The sequence below is a fragment of the Anser cygnoides genome, chromosome 6 (assembly GCF_040182565.1).
Source record: "Anser cygnoides isolate HZ-2024a breed goose chromosome 6, Taihu_goose_T2T_genome, whole genome shotgun sequence".
In the NCBI taxonomy this organism is placed as follows: Eukaryota; Metazoa; Chordata; class Aves; order Anseriformes; family Anatidae; genus Anser; species Anser cygnoides.
In genome coordinates, this window is record NC_089878.1 from 7741352 (window position 1) to 7757829 (window position 16478).

General features: G+C 36.4%; 1 protein-coding gene across 4 annotated transcripts in view; it reads right to left on the reverse strand.

Moving 5' to 3' along the window:
• The window catches only part of ZNF804A (zinc finger protein 804A), a 152512-nt gene that overhangs the window by 109127 nt on the left and 26907 nt on the right, over positions 1–16478 (reverse strand). For 3 of the 4 annotated variants that reach the window (XR_010832210.1, XR_010832209.1, XM_066999160.1), the window contains exon 1: positions 7716–9906. The exons of the other annotated variant lie outside the window; for it this stretch is intronic. Coding sequence is in view for 1 of the 3 variants with exons in the window: in XM_066999160.1 (XP_066855261.1) it covers positions 7716–7997 (282 nt within the window). In the remaining 2 variants the exon portion in view is untranslated. Of the gene's footprint in view, positions 1–7715; positions 9907–16478 lie in introns of those variants that run through there. 4 annotated transcript variants of the gene reach the window in all.

The window sequence follows — 16478 nt, forward strand, 5'->3', positions numbered from 1 at the left end:
TTCCCAGGAGATGAGCTTTGCATATTCTCTGAGCTCTGCACAGTCACCTGCCATGAAAATCAGCTTGCATATACCTTACATAATTAGGATCTAGATGGATCTCCAGATTTAAACGTGTGAAATACAAAATATTAAGAAACACAAGGTTAAACAAATATGGAACAGAGTCAAAGCAAAACGAACTATTCATACTCGGACTTTCCAGTGCTTCATAATCCTGGTCTTTCCTGAGTTGCTCAAGATGTTTTTAACATAACGGGATGTTAGAGACAGCACTGTGTCATAAGGTGACAGGGAATAGCGAATGTGCATATAAGAAATTAGAGTTAAAAAACGTTGTGGAAATGCAGAATTCATTACAAAATGACTCTTTTATAAAAAGAAAAAGAAGCAACAGAGAGAAAATACGGTCACTCTGTCTATTTGAAAGCACAGAGAAACTAGATTAGCAAAATTATGCCAGAGATTTTCAGATTTAAGGACAGAGGATTCCAGTTGGGTTTTCTTTTTTTCTGTGAAGTTGTACAGGACAAGGACTGGCTTTCTCCTTCTCATTATAAATCAAGTTTGGGGGCGTTGTGATGGTTACTATGCTCACAGGAAAGAATGGGATACATTTACAAAAGTCCAAAAACTAGCACCCAGATGATAACAAAGTTTACTTCACTTCTGCCAAAAGCCTGCCAAAATACAAATCTAATACCTGAACTAGTAACTGACAGCCTACACACTCAAACCAGAGGGTCACACTGAATTAGCTTTCATTGGTAAGACACATACATGTGTGCAACTTCTAGTTCCTGATAACAACCTTGTAGGAAAAAAAAAATAAGTGTCAAGTATTTTTGTACACAAAGTTGCAGGACAGAAGGCTCCATTGGCTCAGGGTCGTACCACTTGTGCAAAGTGAATATAGCAGGTTGAAAGATTAAAAAAAATAAATAATAATCTCTCTTGTGAAAGTAGTTTGCGTTGCAACTCATATATAGGCCATAGATCAGGTCCTGTCATGGCAAGTTAAGGCATACAAGAGTGTGCACTCCAGCATATGCCCTGAACAGCAGCTCGGCATCACCACAGCCTCCAGTCTCCAGCATCACACAACCTGTGTAACCTCTCCTCTGCCCATAATGCTGGATGTCAGCCTGCTTGCTAATTGCTGTTAACCACAAGACACACATTCCTAGTAATGATGTTAAAAAGTTGGTAAAAGTAGGGGGAGAAACACCATTAAAAATAAAAGATAGCAAAGTAAGGTGGACTTGACATGGACCAAATACCCAAGCAGACTGAAGAAGGATCACTTGAGACGGAGGAGGCTCACTGCTAGGCCTGGAACAGAATTTGCTGCAATCCCCAAAAGTAAAAAGCTTGCAAATCATTAACTTGACTAATTTTCCTGTAATTGATGAAATTCATTAAGATACTGTCCTTGCCAAATGCAAACTCCAAGCTAAAAAAATGAGAATCCATCAAAATAAATTTGGACTAGAACACCTTCCAAAAAAGCACTGAATTTATTTTGTATAAGCTGCTTCACTTTTATCATCCTTTCATTGCACTGAAAATATCTTAAAAAAAAAACATAGTAAGTCAATGTTTGCATCTTCAAAATCTGTTGTGTCAACATTTCATTAGTTTTAATAATTTTGGTTTTGATAAAATTCAGACATCACTAAGTAAGATCTGAGAAAACTATAAGCGATCTTATATAGCAAAACTTCATAAATGTTCTTTGTAAGCATACAAATATTTGGCTTCATTTTTATTTTGTCACATTGTTTGTAAGGTTTTGGTTTTTATTTACCTGTTGCAGAGTGGGGCAAATTCATCAATAGCAGAAGTGAATTTACATCCTCAAGCAAATGAACAGTTCTGAGATGCATTCCTGTTACTAAAAGCAAAATAGTAATGAAAAGAAAAAAGAAAAAAGAGAAGAGAAGAGAAGAGAAGAGAAGAGAAGAGAAGAGAAGAGAAGAGAAGAGAAGAGAAGAGAAGAGAAGAGAAGAGAAGAGAAGAGAAGAGAAGAGAAGAGAAGAGAAGAGAAGAGAAGAGAAGAGAAGAGAAGAGAAGAGAAGAGAAGAGAAGAGAAGAGAAGAGAAGAGAAGAGAAGAGAAGAGAAGAGAAGAGAAGAGAAGAGAAGAGAAGAGAAGAGAAGAGAAGAGAAGAAAAAAAAGAAAAAAAGGACGAATAGAACAGCAACAACACTATGCAGTGTAACTAGAGTACTTTAACAAGGAGAACTAGATAGCTAGGTAAACCACAGCAAAAGTATCTACCCTACAGCTCTCTCCCAGGATCAGTAAAGAGCACAGGAGCGTGGGCAGCACATAATTTGCCTGCCTCCCTCCATTTCTTAGCAGACATTCCAGTTGCCAGAATAATTAAATTGATCTATGAGAAATACAACTGCTGGACTCTGCATTCAACTTTTGTATGATTCATACAACAACCCAGACTAAGTTGGGGCCCTCTAAAAGGCATATAAAAATGGATGACATTTTACTTACGAAAACTGACTTGCTAATTTGATTAAACTGCATATGCAGGCAAAATGTTCACATGTAAATTCTTTGAGACTTGTAACCCAGACTTTAAAGAAGCAGTGGCAAAAAAAAATAAAAGATTAAAAAAAAAATTGGAAAAAAGGCATAAAATGGTTATAGAAGCAAAACCATCAGATTTCTTACTCTTCTGAAGTCTAGTTTAGTGACTCCTATCACTAAAGGAAACAAATTTAAGTTATAAATATTTTATATAAAAGTTATCACAGTAACCAAAAAGGAGGAAATACTCAAAGTGCTGTTGTCCCAGAAACCACAACTTGGTCACTTCTCCATGTTTAAAACAATGCATACAGAAATCAGTGTCACAGAGAAACACTTGCTATCCTACCTCTGAAATTAAAAATTGTTTCCTTCTCTTTGTAGACAACACTGCCAATAAAAATTCTTGCTGAAGTCATTCATACAGTGTCATGAAGATTCCCTCCAACATGATGTTATTATTGAAACTAAGACCCAAAGATCCATGTTTTACATGAGGAACATGCTATGTGTATATGGTCACTTTTGCAAAACTCCTTGCTGAAATTAACAATTCACCATTAAGAAAAGTCATTACCAAAATACAGCTTACAGCTTTCAGCTATAATATAATCAGGAAAGAAAGGTTTGTACTACTTTAAAAAGACTCTTGGGAATAAAGCCTGCAATAAGTTCACATAAAGATCAAGATGTCTGAGAAACTGTATCTGAATTTTTAATTAAATATCAATCTCAGGAATCCTAAGTATCTTCAGTGTTGGTTTTTTTTTTGTTTTTTTTTTTTTTTAATGATTTTGCATACTATGAAATGATATAGAAAAGGCGAAAAGGAGACTACTGTTTAGTTTCTTCTGGTACGAAAAACTAGTGAGCATGAAATAAAATTAGAGGAATGCAGAGGCTGTTTTGAGAGTATATGCAATTAAGTTGTAGGGCAATTTGTCACAGAATATTGTGGGTACTACAAGTGATATAGGTTTAAAAAACAGCTAGGAAAAAATGAGCTGGAGAGGAGGCAAAAAGTAAATCAAATCAGGGCTATTGAACCAAGATCAGTCAAGGAATCTTCAGCCAAGGAAATCCCCAAAAATGGCAGCAGGGAATTATTTTGTACTAATGTCACTACAGCCTCCTCTATCTACCTTTCCCCAGCTGTCACGTACCTTTGGAAATAGGAGACTGCATTAGACCAATTTACAGCCAAATGAATGCATAACTTTATATCTTTAAGGAGGAAACGAAACAGCTGAATGCCCAAGAGTACAGTTCCAACATAGGTGGCACAAGGGAGTACACCGGAGAAGAGCAAAATGTGCAAAGAAAGGATGAGTTTGGTAGACATTATCTATCCAAAGGGAACGTTTTAGAGACTATAAATATCATTATAACAAATACTAAATTCAGAACGCATGCGTAGAAGCTAGTACAGCTACCAACGATGGTTAGCAGCAGTGAAGACATGGCAGCCTTTATCACAGGTGTACTTAACTGCATTGTCATTTTTCCCAAGTTAATGTACTCATCTTAGATCTAATATAGAGCTGAAACCAGCTTGTTGAGAAGCTCCCATCACCTTTTCAAAGCTCAGCTATGTGTAAACAGTACTCAAATATCTGCCTGGTGAGGACAGCACCAGGCAGGAAATTTTAGAGTGACCCAGACGTGGAGATTTCAGTTCTCCAGACCAGAAGACTCTTCTATTCTGTGGAGAAGTATCTAATGGTGTTCCTCGGCAACTGAGTCCTCCAGACTGGACTGATGATAACATCTAGATCATCCACGACAAAGGAACTGGCTCAATGATTTGAGTCTTGGGCCTGTTTTTATTCCACTCATTCTTCACTGTTAAATTTGAGTTCATTGTGTTAAGCTTGTTGTATTTAGGACAGGTTAGAGTCAAGCCCTGAAAATTCGCTAGCTTTTGCCAAGCCTTTCCATTACATGCACACAGCAGTTTGAAGTGAAAAAGCTTCCTTACCAATGTAATGCTTCATAAAGGCGTATATTCTCTGCATACATATAATTACAGCACTTGATGCAGAACCCCCACTAAGAAAACAAGGTCACCTCCCCATTGAGGGCTATTAGACATGAACATCTGTCACTTAAACAAATGTCACCAAGTACATCAATTTCAAGACTTCACTTGGCCACACAGAATCGGGGAAAAAAAAAAAAAAAGTTATATTTTCAAGTTGATGGGATGACATCTGTTTGAATGACAGATGCCTGGGCCACAAGAGTGCTGAGCACAGTGTTTCAGTGAGAAAGTGATCACCTCCAAAAGACTTTACCCAATACAATAAATGAAGCATTCTTTCTCTTATGAAAAGCTCTTTTCATATCTTTTAATCCCCATTTATCAGGGACTGAAGATGAAAAATATGAAAGAGATGAATATGTTAAAATAAGGCAGCCTTAAAGCATTTATAGACATTATGTTATTTGTACCTAAGTTTAAATCATGGTGTTTAGATCTCATTATCTTGTTTTGACCCTGAGATTGCAAACAAGTCATGCAAATTTGTAAAACATTCAGTGCAATTTGTATTAGAATTAAACACTGCTTTGGGCATGTACACTTCGGGGATATTTATTTTTACTACTGAATGCTACACTAATCCGCAACTGAATTGATCACTGCATTGAATTAGATATTATAGGAGGATTATCTCAAGCAGAACAGAACAATCCCAAACTAGCAGTGTGTCTATCTGAAAACAAAATTACACTGATTAAAATTATGAAAAAACAGCTTCATAATTTAGTAATTAATATTTAAGTTTGTTTCATTAAAACTTAAATACATTTTGGGAGGCAGTAGATTAGTAGTAGGTAGGATGCTGTAATCTCTTTAAAATACTCTGTCAAAAATTTTGTTTCCTATTAAATTATCTGGACATCATGTACAAGGCTCAAGAGCAATCTGTTGTTTCAATCCCTTTGCTATTATGTAGTATTTCTGTATGACCGATATATAGATGAACATTTGCTTTTTGAAAATATTGAAAAAATTAACCCACAACCTGAGAAGAAAAATCTGATTTGGCAAAATACAAACCAAAGCTCTTTAAGCAAAATATGTATGGAATAGTTGAGTCCAATCCACATTCTCTCTTAGGAGATAGAGCTATTAGCAACTTCCCCATCAGATTGAGTTTTCTGACAGAAAATGAACTCTCTGTAGTATCCATCGGATAATTCAAACTCAGAATTCAAATTTTATCTGCTTTTACTTTGTACTAAAACAGGAATACCTACAAAAGGGATTAAAGCATTTCATTATAACAGAATTTAACAAAACATTGAAAAGCATCCCTCTGTCTTCCAAGGCCTTTCAGTTTTACACTTTTCTGTGGGTTGGGTCGCTCAGGAAAAAGAGTACTTCCATTAAAGAACTCTGTTCTTTTTTTAGTTATATGATATATCAGATGAATTACATGCAGAGGAGTTGCAGGTCTGGATATGTTATTGGAAAAGTAGTTTACTCATATAAAAATTGTGTCACCTGCACGTGATACTGTGACTGCTGGCAAAAATACGCCTAGGGGGGAAGTGTAGCTCAATACAAAGCATTTTAGCAGCTGTTCTACAACCCCAACTAAATCATTTATATTTTGAAAACATCAAAATATTTAATTCCTGCCTCCAACAGTGTCATCACAGCAATGTTAAAACACATATATACATTTGGAGAAAGGGAAAACTGTGAAATTGTCTGGAAGAAGGAAATATTTATGAATTTTCCTCAGCTCTACACTTCACAGAAATCCAAGGTAACTAATGTGTGATTTTTATCCCCAGAAGCACTGTTTATATAATGGCTGTCTAGATACCTAGAGCCAATCCACTTGTGTGGATCACCTCCATGACAAAGGTAACTGGCCATCTCCGAGCATCGGGACAGACAAGGACACAGCTGCTGCCAAGCAGCTCTGCAGTGAGGGAAAGCCTGCCAGAGAGGAACGGACCATGAGCACAAAACGATGACGACTATTTGCAAAGAGCTGGATAAATGGCACCTCTGGCCTGAGGCAAGCAATCTGGCCACCGCAGAGAGCTGCGGCCAGGAGGTGGAAGGAGCAAAGAATAAAGAGGTCACTGAAATGGAGCCTCTGCTCCTCAGCCTCAGACTGACAGCCCACACCGTGAGGGTATTTTCTCTGGGATAAATGTAGTGCCGCAACACTACAAAAATAAATATAAAGCCAAAACCAATGACAGCTGTCTGTACTGCAGCTCATCACTCAAAAGGGATCATTTTTCAGATGCTTATAATTTAAGTCTTATTTTTTAAGATGAATTTAGCACATTTGTTCTTACTTTGTAACTCATTTTTGAAAGCTTTGAAATAAAAATGATTAGAGGGGAAAAATGCTTCATGCTTATCAGTGTATATTTATATGCACTTTTTTTTTTCACAATAGATGCTGAAAACATGAAAAGTAACAGAACAGGCCCTCAAATGAGTCTTCTGGTTGGACAAAAATAGCTCTAGAGCTTTCTATTTTCTTTCCCAATTACTTTACAGTATATTCTTTTTTTTTTTTTGAAAAAGCACAATTTAACCATGAAAAACACCATCATTGCACTATGATTTTATACTGCACATAAGAAATTACCAAACTAGCTCCTTAAGTCAATAGCAAACATGGTTCTTCTAATCTTTATACCAGTATGCCACAAATGGTTTGCTTTCCCAAATGTCTAGGACAAAACAAAAATATGTAAAAGGAAATAATAAAAGCGTTTCTCTTCATTTTCGTTCCACAGATACCTGAAGCAAGGCACATTCCAGGACTATTGATAGCCATTAATTGTGTTCACATCTAGTTTATTTTGAACTTTGCTGCTCAAGGTTCAAAAGAGATTCAGGAGCTGTATCCAGACCTCCTGCATCCATGTTAAACCACCAAGCTTTTTCTTTGCCCTTTATGACAAAATCCTCAGTGAAGAACGGAACAGTCATATGGGGCCAAAAGCTCCAGTGGACTGTTAAAATGTTAGTACGAGCCTTCACTCTGTGCTATTGCAATATAGCACCCACATGTGTGTATTATTTTAAAAGCAGGTATCAAAAAAATTATACCAGAATAAAGCCTGACCATATGCCTTAATGACCAAGTACAGTGTTTTGATTCAACAAGACAATACTAAAGCATAAAAGACCTGGTAAGAAGTTGAGTTATCAGAGCAGTTACAGAGGCGACCCATTTGTGACGAGCCAAGTTCTGTCACAAAATGGCGGCTGAACACCTCAGAGAGAAAATGGCTGCCGGCCTGAGGCCTGCCTGGCAGCAGGCCTGGGCACCTCCGCCTCAGGGCTGGGAGCCTGGCACGGTCCTGACGTGCGGCTGAGCGCCTCACGTGGCACTGCCTGAACGTACCAAGGGTAAGACTAAATGAGAAACTGCGGGACCACTTCTCTCCCAAGAAAGTGGGAGTCGACATGTGAAATAAAATGCATTTAAAAAGAAATAAAGGAAAACAAGAAACACTATCTATTGGCTGTCCAAGGAAGACAAATGAACAGCAGCCTTTCGTTACCTACATGACAGCGTCCTATGGCCTCTTATGTCTCAGTGATATGAAAAGGAATTTACTTATTTATTTTGGTTCCCTTCTGGGACCTGTCCTGGGATGGTCACACACACAAATTCACCTTATTTATTAATCATAGTATTCTTCCTAGTGGTGATTTGTTGATTTGTAAAAAACAGGAATGTTAGTAAACAAACCTGTGCCCTTATGTATCACAGAATCCCACAAACCCTCGGCTGCAATCTCTGTATACCCACAGGCTGGGTAATTTCCCCCCACACACACCTCTTTTTGGCTCATGATAAACAATAAAATCATCATTACAGCTGCTATAGGTGCTCTTCATGTTGATAATGCTGTCATAGACCATGATAAAGTAACATGGAAAAAAGTATTTTTCTTCATCCACAACTTTCAAGCATTCCCTTACAAACTGAACTTGCACATTGGGATTTAATTACCTATGTAGCCCTAAAAGGGATTTAATTACCTATATAGCCCTAAAACACTTGGAAGGTCTTCAGAATGAAAGTACTTCACAATAAATACTGTAAAAATTTAAGATTCATTTCAATTAAATTCTTCATTTTACTGTTAAATCACTCCAAACTACTGTGGTGAGAATAGTTAACTCTATAAGTATGTTGTTACTGGAAGTTACTGACATCATCATTTTTCCCCAAAACTCGTCTGCCCTTTTCATTTTTTCCAATTATTTCAAGTTTTTCCTAATTATGCCTATTTCATGTTCAAGTATTGTGACATTAAAGCAACAATTTATACTTCAAAACATTTTAAACTACTATTGTATAAAAATGAGTGTAGGAGATCAGTTTATCACTACAGAAAGACTTGAGTTCAAGGCAAACTAAATAAAATTCACATCAGACTAATGGGTTTTTAAAAAGTGTATCTCATGTTATTTATTCCTGATGGTTCAATAAATTACAGAGCAAAACCAGACCTATTTAGTCCAAGTGTGGTACTGAAAGCATTTTCCTTATATCTTTCAGCAGTGATTTTTCTTTACTCAAAGAGATAATAAAAAAAGAAGTTGTCGTTCCAAAACTTACAGGAGATTTAAGGTCTGTAAGAGGAACAACAACAACCACCACATCACCAGATGCATCGTTATTAATTTGTTCTTTTTATGTAATTCTTGAAGACTTATAGCTGGGGACAGTAAGAATTGGAACGTGAACCACTTTGTGCAAAAACACTTCCAAGGAGAATTTTTAAATTATCTAAAAGAGAGGCTATTAAACTAATCCATTGTGGATGCACAAGAACTGACCCAAGTTATCTCTAGTTGAAACTTCATATTTATAAAGCACACAACAAAGAACCTAAATAGCCAGGGACATAGACAGCTGCCAAAGCAACTTTGCAGTTTGTTTCGCACAGGCAGCCAACGCTGCTCTGTTCCACAGTTTAACCAGAGGAACAAAGGAATTGCAGGCAAAACTGTATCTATATCTGGTTCCTCTGAGAGCAATAGCAAAACTTTTATCAACTTCAGCAGAGTAGAATCAGGCTTGAGTAAATCACTCCTTGCCAAGACAGCAAGAGCAACTTCCAGGAGTTTTAAGCTTGAATCAAGTTGTAAATCATCACAGAATTTAACAAAATAAGGGAATACTTACTGAACCATTGGTATAAAAGATCTTCAATGTTGGCATTAGAAGAAACCAAAAAATACTGTTTAACTAAACTGATAGCATACTAATGTTTTGAATACTAAAATTGTTTCTGCTATGACCAGAATAAAAAGATGTTTATAATTACAAAAAAAACAAAAAAGGGTACAATCACATTTTTTTGGAGACAAGTGATATGCTAAAATATATATATATATATATACATACATATATATAAGATACAATCATTTTTCACTTAAAGTAAAAAACATTTTTTCCCCACTGCTCCACCAACTTTCAGGTACTGCCTGTAGGAGCTCATAAAAAGCCTCATAAAATTCAGCTTGTCTCTCTGTTGAGAAAGCTTTTATTCAGTGTGAAGAAAGCACAAGACACTTGGTTTTCTTATTATCAAGTATGTTGATAAAAATAAGATGGACTGGTAAGTATTCCCAAGCTCTTTGCAAAGTATTTTCCTCTATGGATACTGTTATGCTCACTATTATTAGTGTTACACTTACTATTGCATTTTTGAACCCATATGTTGAGCTTACAGTTCTGAAGTTTTTTTTGTTTAAAAACAAAAACAAACAAAACAGTTATGTCTTATGTACATAAAATTTGGTCTCTCTCTTCCCATATTTTAAATGGAAAAATGGTCTTTCAATCTAGCCATGGCAGATTAATACCTTCAGGAGGAAAGCTGGGATTTAGCACTTCATTTAGCTTACACAGTAAAAACCTCCAATATCCCTATTGAGATTATACAGCTTCCCAGAGCTACACCAAATCCTTCATTGCCAAAAACATTGCAAAAGATAAATCTGTACTTACATAGTACATACTATTGTATTTAATTTAACAGCAAAAAAACAAAGGTGAAGACTACTTTACAAAGCTTTGTGCTTATAGTAACAACACTATAAAACCAACTCATTTTGGTCAGGGAAAGGGGATTGTGCACAAGGCACTACAACCTTCTGATTTCGAAGCATCATGTTACATGTGTGGTAAGAAACTCACACATTCCCATCTTTCCCTATAATCCAACATGGCAGGGTAAAACACTGAGGGTTTAGGGTTGCGGGAAAATGAAGACAGGGAAAAAGAGATAGAAAGATAGGGCTCTTCATAACAATCCTTCACAGATGTCTTGGGAGAATTTCGAGTAAATTACAAACCCTGTAAAATCCAGCTGCCCACCTGAGTGCTTGAGTAACCATCATAAAGGATAAGAATAAATTTGTTAAGTGTCTGCTGGCGTCGGAACTGAGCATGGAGCAGATGCCTACAGTCCCCCTGGCACTCAATGGTATGCAGAAATGGCACAAACCTCTTATTTCTGTGTCTCTTGATGCTCCATGAACATGGCCAAGGATTTGACCCTAAACAAATAAAAAAAAGTGAACGTTGTAGTACGCACTGAAAAAAGCCAACCCCTCTCCACCCCCCAAAAATAAAAAGCCCTCCCCTGAAAAAAAAAAAAAAAAAGCTATTTAGAAATCAAGACAATTACGTCAGGTCTATATAAGTATAGAAAACAAATGCTACTAAGATTGTCTCATGTGTATTTTAAAATATTAAGTTTCCAGTGGATTCACAGGGATAGTTATATCTACTTCCAGAGTCCAGAAGACACAGCATTTATACCTATCAGGAGGATACCATGGTTTACAACAAAAAAAGAGCTTTTGGAAAGAAGTTGGGAAAACAGCAGCAATCGAAGTAATTCACTACAATAAAGTTTTCATGATTTGTCATGTGTGGATGAGAATTACCAAATTTTTTCAGTTGTATGCCTACTAATAATCTCAAATTCCTCTATGCAACAGTTTGAAAGACAGATACAAGTCTGTTAAAGAAAATTTCACCTTGATGAGGTTTATCCAACGTACCATTTCTCAAACTTTTGAAATGGGACTGAAGGCATGAAGTGCACCAGCTGGCACCATGTGTTTTAACAGAAAAGAAACATTCATTTTACTTCTATACCCTTGCCACAGTCTTCCAAAGAAATCATACAGTTTCCAAAAGTTTTTTAATGCCTATTATCTTTTTTTTATTATTAAAAAAAAAAAAAGGAAATAGTGAGTAGAACATTACTCCTCAGGGCCAACTAATCAAAGCCAATGGAAAATAAGCATGGGAATACAATACTGTTGATCAACCAATGCTGAGGTCATAAATCTGAGGAAGAAGAGTTGGAAGAAAACAGCTAGTGTCTGGCCAACCACTTGCACAAAACAACTTTGTTTAATGTATTTAGAGTCACCCTGGTAGAAATAGCTAAGCATCACTGCACTGAGAGAGCCAGGAGATCCGATTAATGAGGACACTGTCTACTGGAGAAGTCCTGGCAGGAACCAGAACTGAAACTCCTGGCAGGAGAACTCGGGACCTGCCAGAAACTATAGATTTTGGATGAATCAGATCTTTACACAAATGTCCAAGTGAAAAAATAATAAAATCCCACAAAGTGAAAGCCAGCCTGCCACTAGCTAAAATTAATTTAAACAGCTAGTATCACTGGACATTTTACAAAGCAGCTTTGAAGAGCAACATATATTTCATAAAAATACTGTCTGGCTCTTCAGTAGAGCTTTCCATCAATAGATCACAAAACTATATGCATGTGGTCAATATCCATCCCTGAGACTAAGAGCGGAATAATAGAAGACGATTTGTGAGAGGATATGACTTGTCTAATACCAAGCAAAATGATGTGAAAAGGATACAAAACAAAGGCATGTGAGATGTTATTATAAGTAAAAAATAAAAAATCTTGGTGAGAAAAATAACCACCTTTCTTCCCTAATGGGGTATGGTGGTCCTCTTATTTTGCTAGCCTTATAACTGATAGCCTAATCCAGTGATTTTTAATTCCAGTCTTTCCCAGAATGGAAGTAACAAAATGCAATTGGCTAATCAATGCAATTAAGGGATTAGGAAAGTATTGAGTTTTCTTTCAAAAAATGTAATTTTTTTATTAGTAACTAAAGTAACTGTGCCACAGAAGTTGGACTACTTCCTTGAAAAAAGCATCAAATTAATATATAGAAATAAGTGTTTCCCTTCTTATTCAGAACAAGAAAAAGAAACCCAGGACAAAAACAAAAATGAGCATTACATCTGTGAAGGAATTATTGGCATGTATTCAGAATATGAGATAGTGGCTGGCCATGCAGAATGGTTAAGACTAAATTATTTTTTGTTTGAAATCTGAGGACAAAAATTCAAGTTTTATGTGGACACAATCTTACAATATAAGGTCTACTTCATGACACAAAATTACAATCATTAGGTGAGTTACCCTACTATAAAATAATTTTAATATCATATGTTTAGTTTCTTGAAATTGTCTCTGTAAATAGTTTCCTAGTAAAATATTTTTTTGCAATAAAGTAATTTACCAAGAGCCAAATTGCTTTGCTACTATTAGAGTCTCTCCTTTACCTATTTTATTTTTGTCTCGACAATGTATTTTAAAAGCAGTAAAGCAGAAAGCAGTAAAAGAAGCAATAATGAAGGAAGAGACACACAAAGTGATCCTTAATGGATTGTCAGCTCATGAAGGCAATTCACAAGCTGTAGCAAAATGAGTTCTATGCGCAAAAGAAATCAATACTCATTGTAGCATCCTTCCTGCTACACTGCAATTTATCAGCTAAGCAGAATACTGCCACATCTCATAGGCCTCAGAAAACTACCTGCTCTTGGAAGCAATGTTTACTGTACCCTGATTTCACCTCAGCTGAATCTGATCCATGGACAGTACTGGCTTGTCGACTCTCAGAAGACCAGAATGGGGTAGCTTCTTCAGCAACAAAGACCAAGGAATCTTCTCTATAACATGAGGATCACACACAAAAGACATCCCTGGAGTGACATCTATTGCGGCCTTTTTCTAAATTGCTATTCCAAGTGAATTCAGGCAAGCTAGTACCTGTTTAGTTGCCAGATCAATGTTTACACAGGTAAATATACCGTAACATTTCCTGTTTATGTTAAAACCAGGTGCACATTCAAACTCCCTGAAGTCTGCATTATGCAATGTAGTTCGAAGACAGACAGTAAAGTAGCAATGTTCAGGAAACATTTTCTTAGAAATAAATAAAAAATGAATGAGGGACCACTCCAATATTTAAATTTACAAATTGAAGTATTTGGGAAGCTGTAAACAGCAGTAATAATGTTGCTATATTGGGTATATCAGGCCTTGAAGTAAGTAAATACTTCCCAACAACCAAGTCCAGAAATTTGTCCTCACTTAATGATGATCCCAATTTATTAACATGAAAATTATAGAACCCAATTCAAATTCACAGGTGCACAGCCCTGCAATGCCTATTAACGTGGTTGGAATAAGTTAGATGACAGAACCAAGCAACACAAAGGTCACTATCTCATCACTTACCTAATGGAGCATAATTCTGCATTTCAGATTATGTGAAGTCTTTTAATGAAACTTAACGGTAGCAAACAAGATAACCCCAGTTAAATGTGTGATCACATCCATTCACTGCCGTAAAAAGCAGTCTCAACTTTCTATATGCACCTATCAGCTTCAATAGGATGTCAGTATTGCCATGAATCAGAAGAGACAAAAAACAGGACTGAGTGGCCAGAAATCTTTTCCCCGAGAGCAATGATGTTGAGCCACCTACTCTTCCATGAGGCAGATTGAAACTTCCAAACCATATAGCCAATATTTAAGATAACTTTGGCACGAATGCAGTAAGTACGCTTTCCATTTCATTGCTAGCTGAAGAGGAAGGATTCCTCCCTGTGTACACCAACTACTGCTGAAGTAAGGTACCCCAGATATTTGTCACACATTGAAACATGAGCGTTAATGACACGATCAGCCCTTGAAGACTCTCCTGAAACATAGCATTTATTGTTCCCCCTGAAAAAAAACAATCTTAAAGGTAATCACTCAAAACCACAGTTGTGTTTTACTTCCAAATACTGGCTATAAGTGTCCGGAGTTGAAAGCTCTAATTTATTTATTTATTTATGTAATACCCATTATAACAAGCATAATAAAAGCATACTTTTGATTGTGTATCATCACTAGCACATAAGAAAATCCAGAAAATAAGAAAAATTCTCAGATGTTCTTAGAAAAAAAATGGATGAAATTTTTCTTCTCCTCATTTTTATTAGCAATAACAAAACCAGGAAGCATAACTGAGGAATAACACTGAAGCTACATATTTTAAAGACTTTTCCCTGAGCCAACAGGCATCATCAAGAGCAGAACAGGTTTCCTCCTGACACCTTACCTCCCTCCCTCAAAGGAAGAGGAAAATTGTTAAGAAGCCTGAAGAAACTGCTACAATAAAGGAAATTAGGAAAAAAAGCCTTGGTAAGATGCTGTTTACTATTCTGCTAAGCTTAGTCATTTCTTTTTCTAGAAGATGGCCCACTATTTGCAATGGAAGTACTCACCATAAAATATCTCATGCAGGTAAAGGAGTAAAATCTAGCTCTAATCAGTCAATATTTCAAAAATACACACACAAACAACTCAACTCCAAAACTTTCTGTTGGGATTCTATCAACTGAAGAGCCCTGGAGCACCCTACATTCACATCAAGAAGGCCTCAGAAATTAAATGGCATGTGAGAGCATGAAAGAGTGAGGGCGTATGAAGGAGATTCCATCCTAAAATTAGAAGGTAAAATGCTGGGTTACATATTGTGGATATGGTTACAAGTTCTATGTCTTTTAAGAAGCTTCACATAAAGATACAGCGGACTTGCATCTTATCAACATTTAGTACCACTTGCAGGATGCACATAATCCTGTGCATGGATGGTTTTCTGGGCAAAAGAGTTAATTCTAGCACACGCAAAACTAGTAATCTAGTGGAGAGAAAACAAACAAAACAAAACAAAAAAACAATAACTGGAACTATCAGAATTTGGTAGTATCCGCTGAGCTATGCTGCAGAAAGAGCTATGGAAACACATAGAGACCCGCAGACACAGAACTTCTAACCTTGTTAAAAAGAAAATAATATATAATTTTAAAAATCAATGGTACTATACAATGCATTTCAAAAATAGACAGTAAAGATCCTCTGACAAAACCCTCAAAAAAAATGCGCTTTATAATTGAACTAGCTCGAGCTTTGGCTTTATTTCTAAGTCACATTCTAAGGAGTAATGAAATGCACCAAAGGACATTTAGCAAGTATATTCTTTTACTGATTTGAGTAGTACTTTGAAATATCTCTCTGCATATCCTAAGTTTCTACAGAATCGTCCAGCTCCAGAGCACTCAGCAAGGGCGTGCAAACAGAGCTGGTTACAAGGCTTCAACCAGAGCCATATTCAACAATAATCATCTGTAAGCTCATTTCAATGAGGTTATGTTCATTATTTGGCACTTCCCAACTCCTGCTGGTAAATCACCATACAAACAATGAAAACAATTAATTGGCAGATTAGGAAAGAAAAGTCATTCACTTCATGAGTCAGTAGTTTTAAAAATGAAATTAAACCATCCATGCACGTCTTCATCCTTTCCTCACTAATCTCCACTATTCCTTCCTCTAAAGCACTGCATCCTGAAAACAGACGTTAACTCCACACACAACCCACTTGAAATATATAAAACTCAAAAGAGAAAAGAAATGCATTATGTAGTGTTTCTACGCCTGATTCATAGTTCAGACATTCTGTAGGCCATCATTTAAAACTTAAGGCAGGAAAAAAATTCAACTGTTGTACACTATTTGTATGGGCAC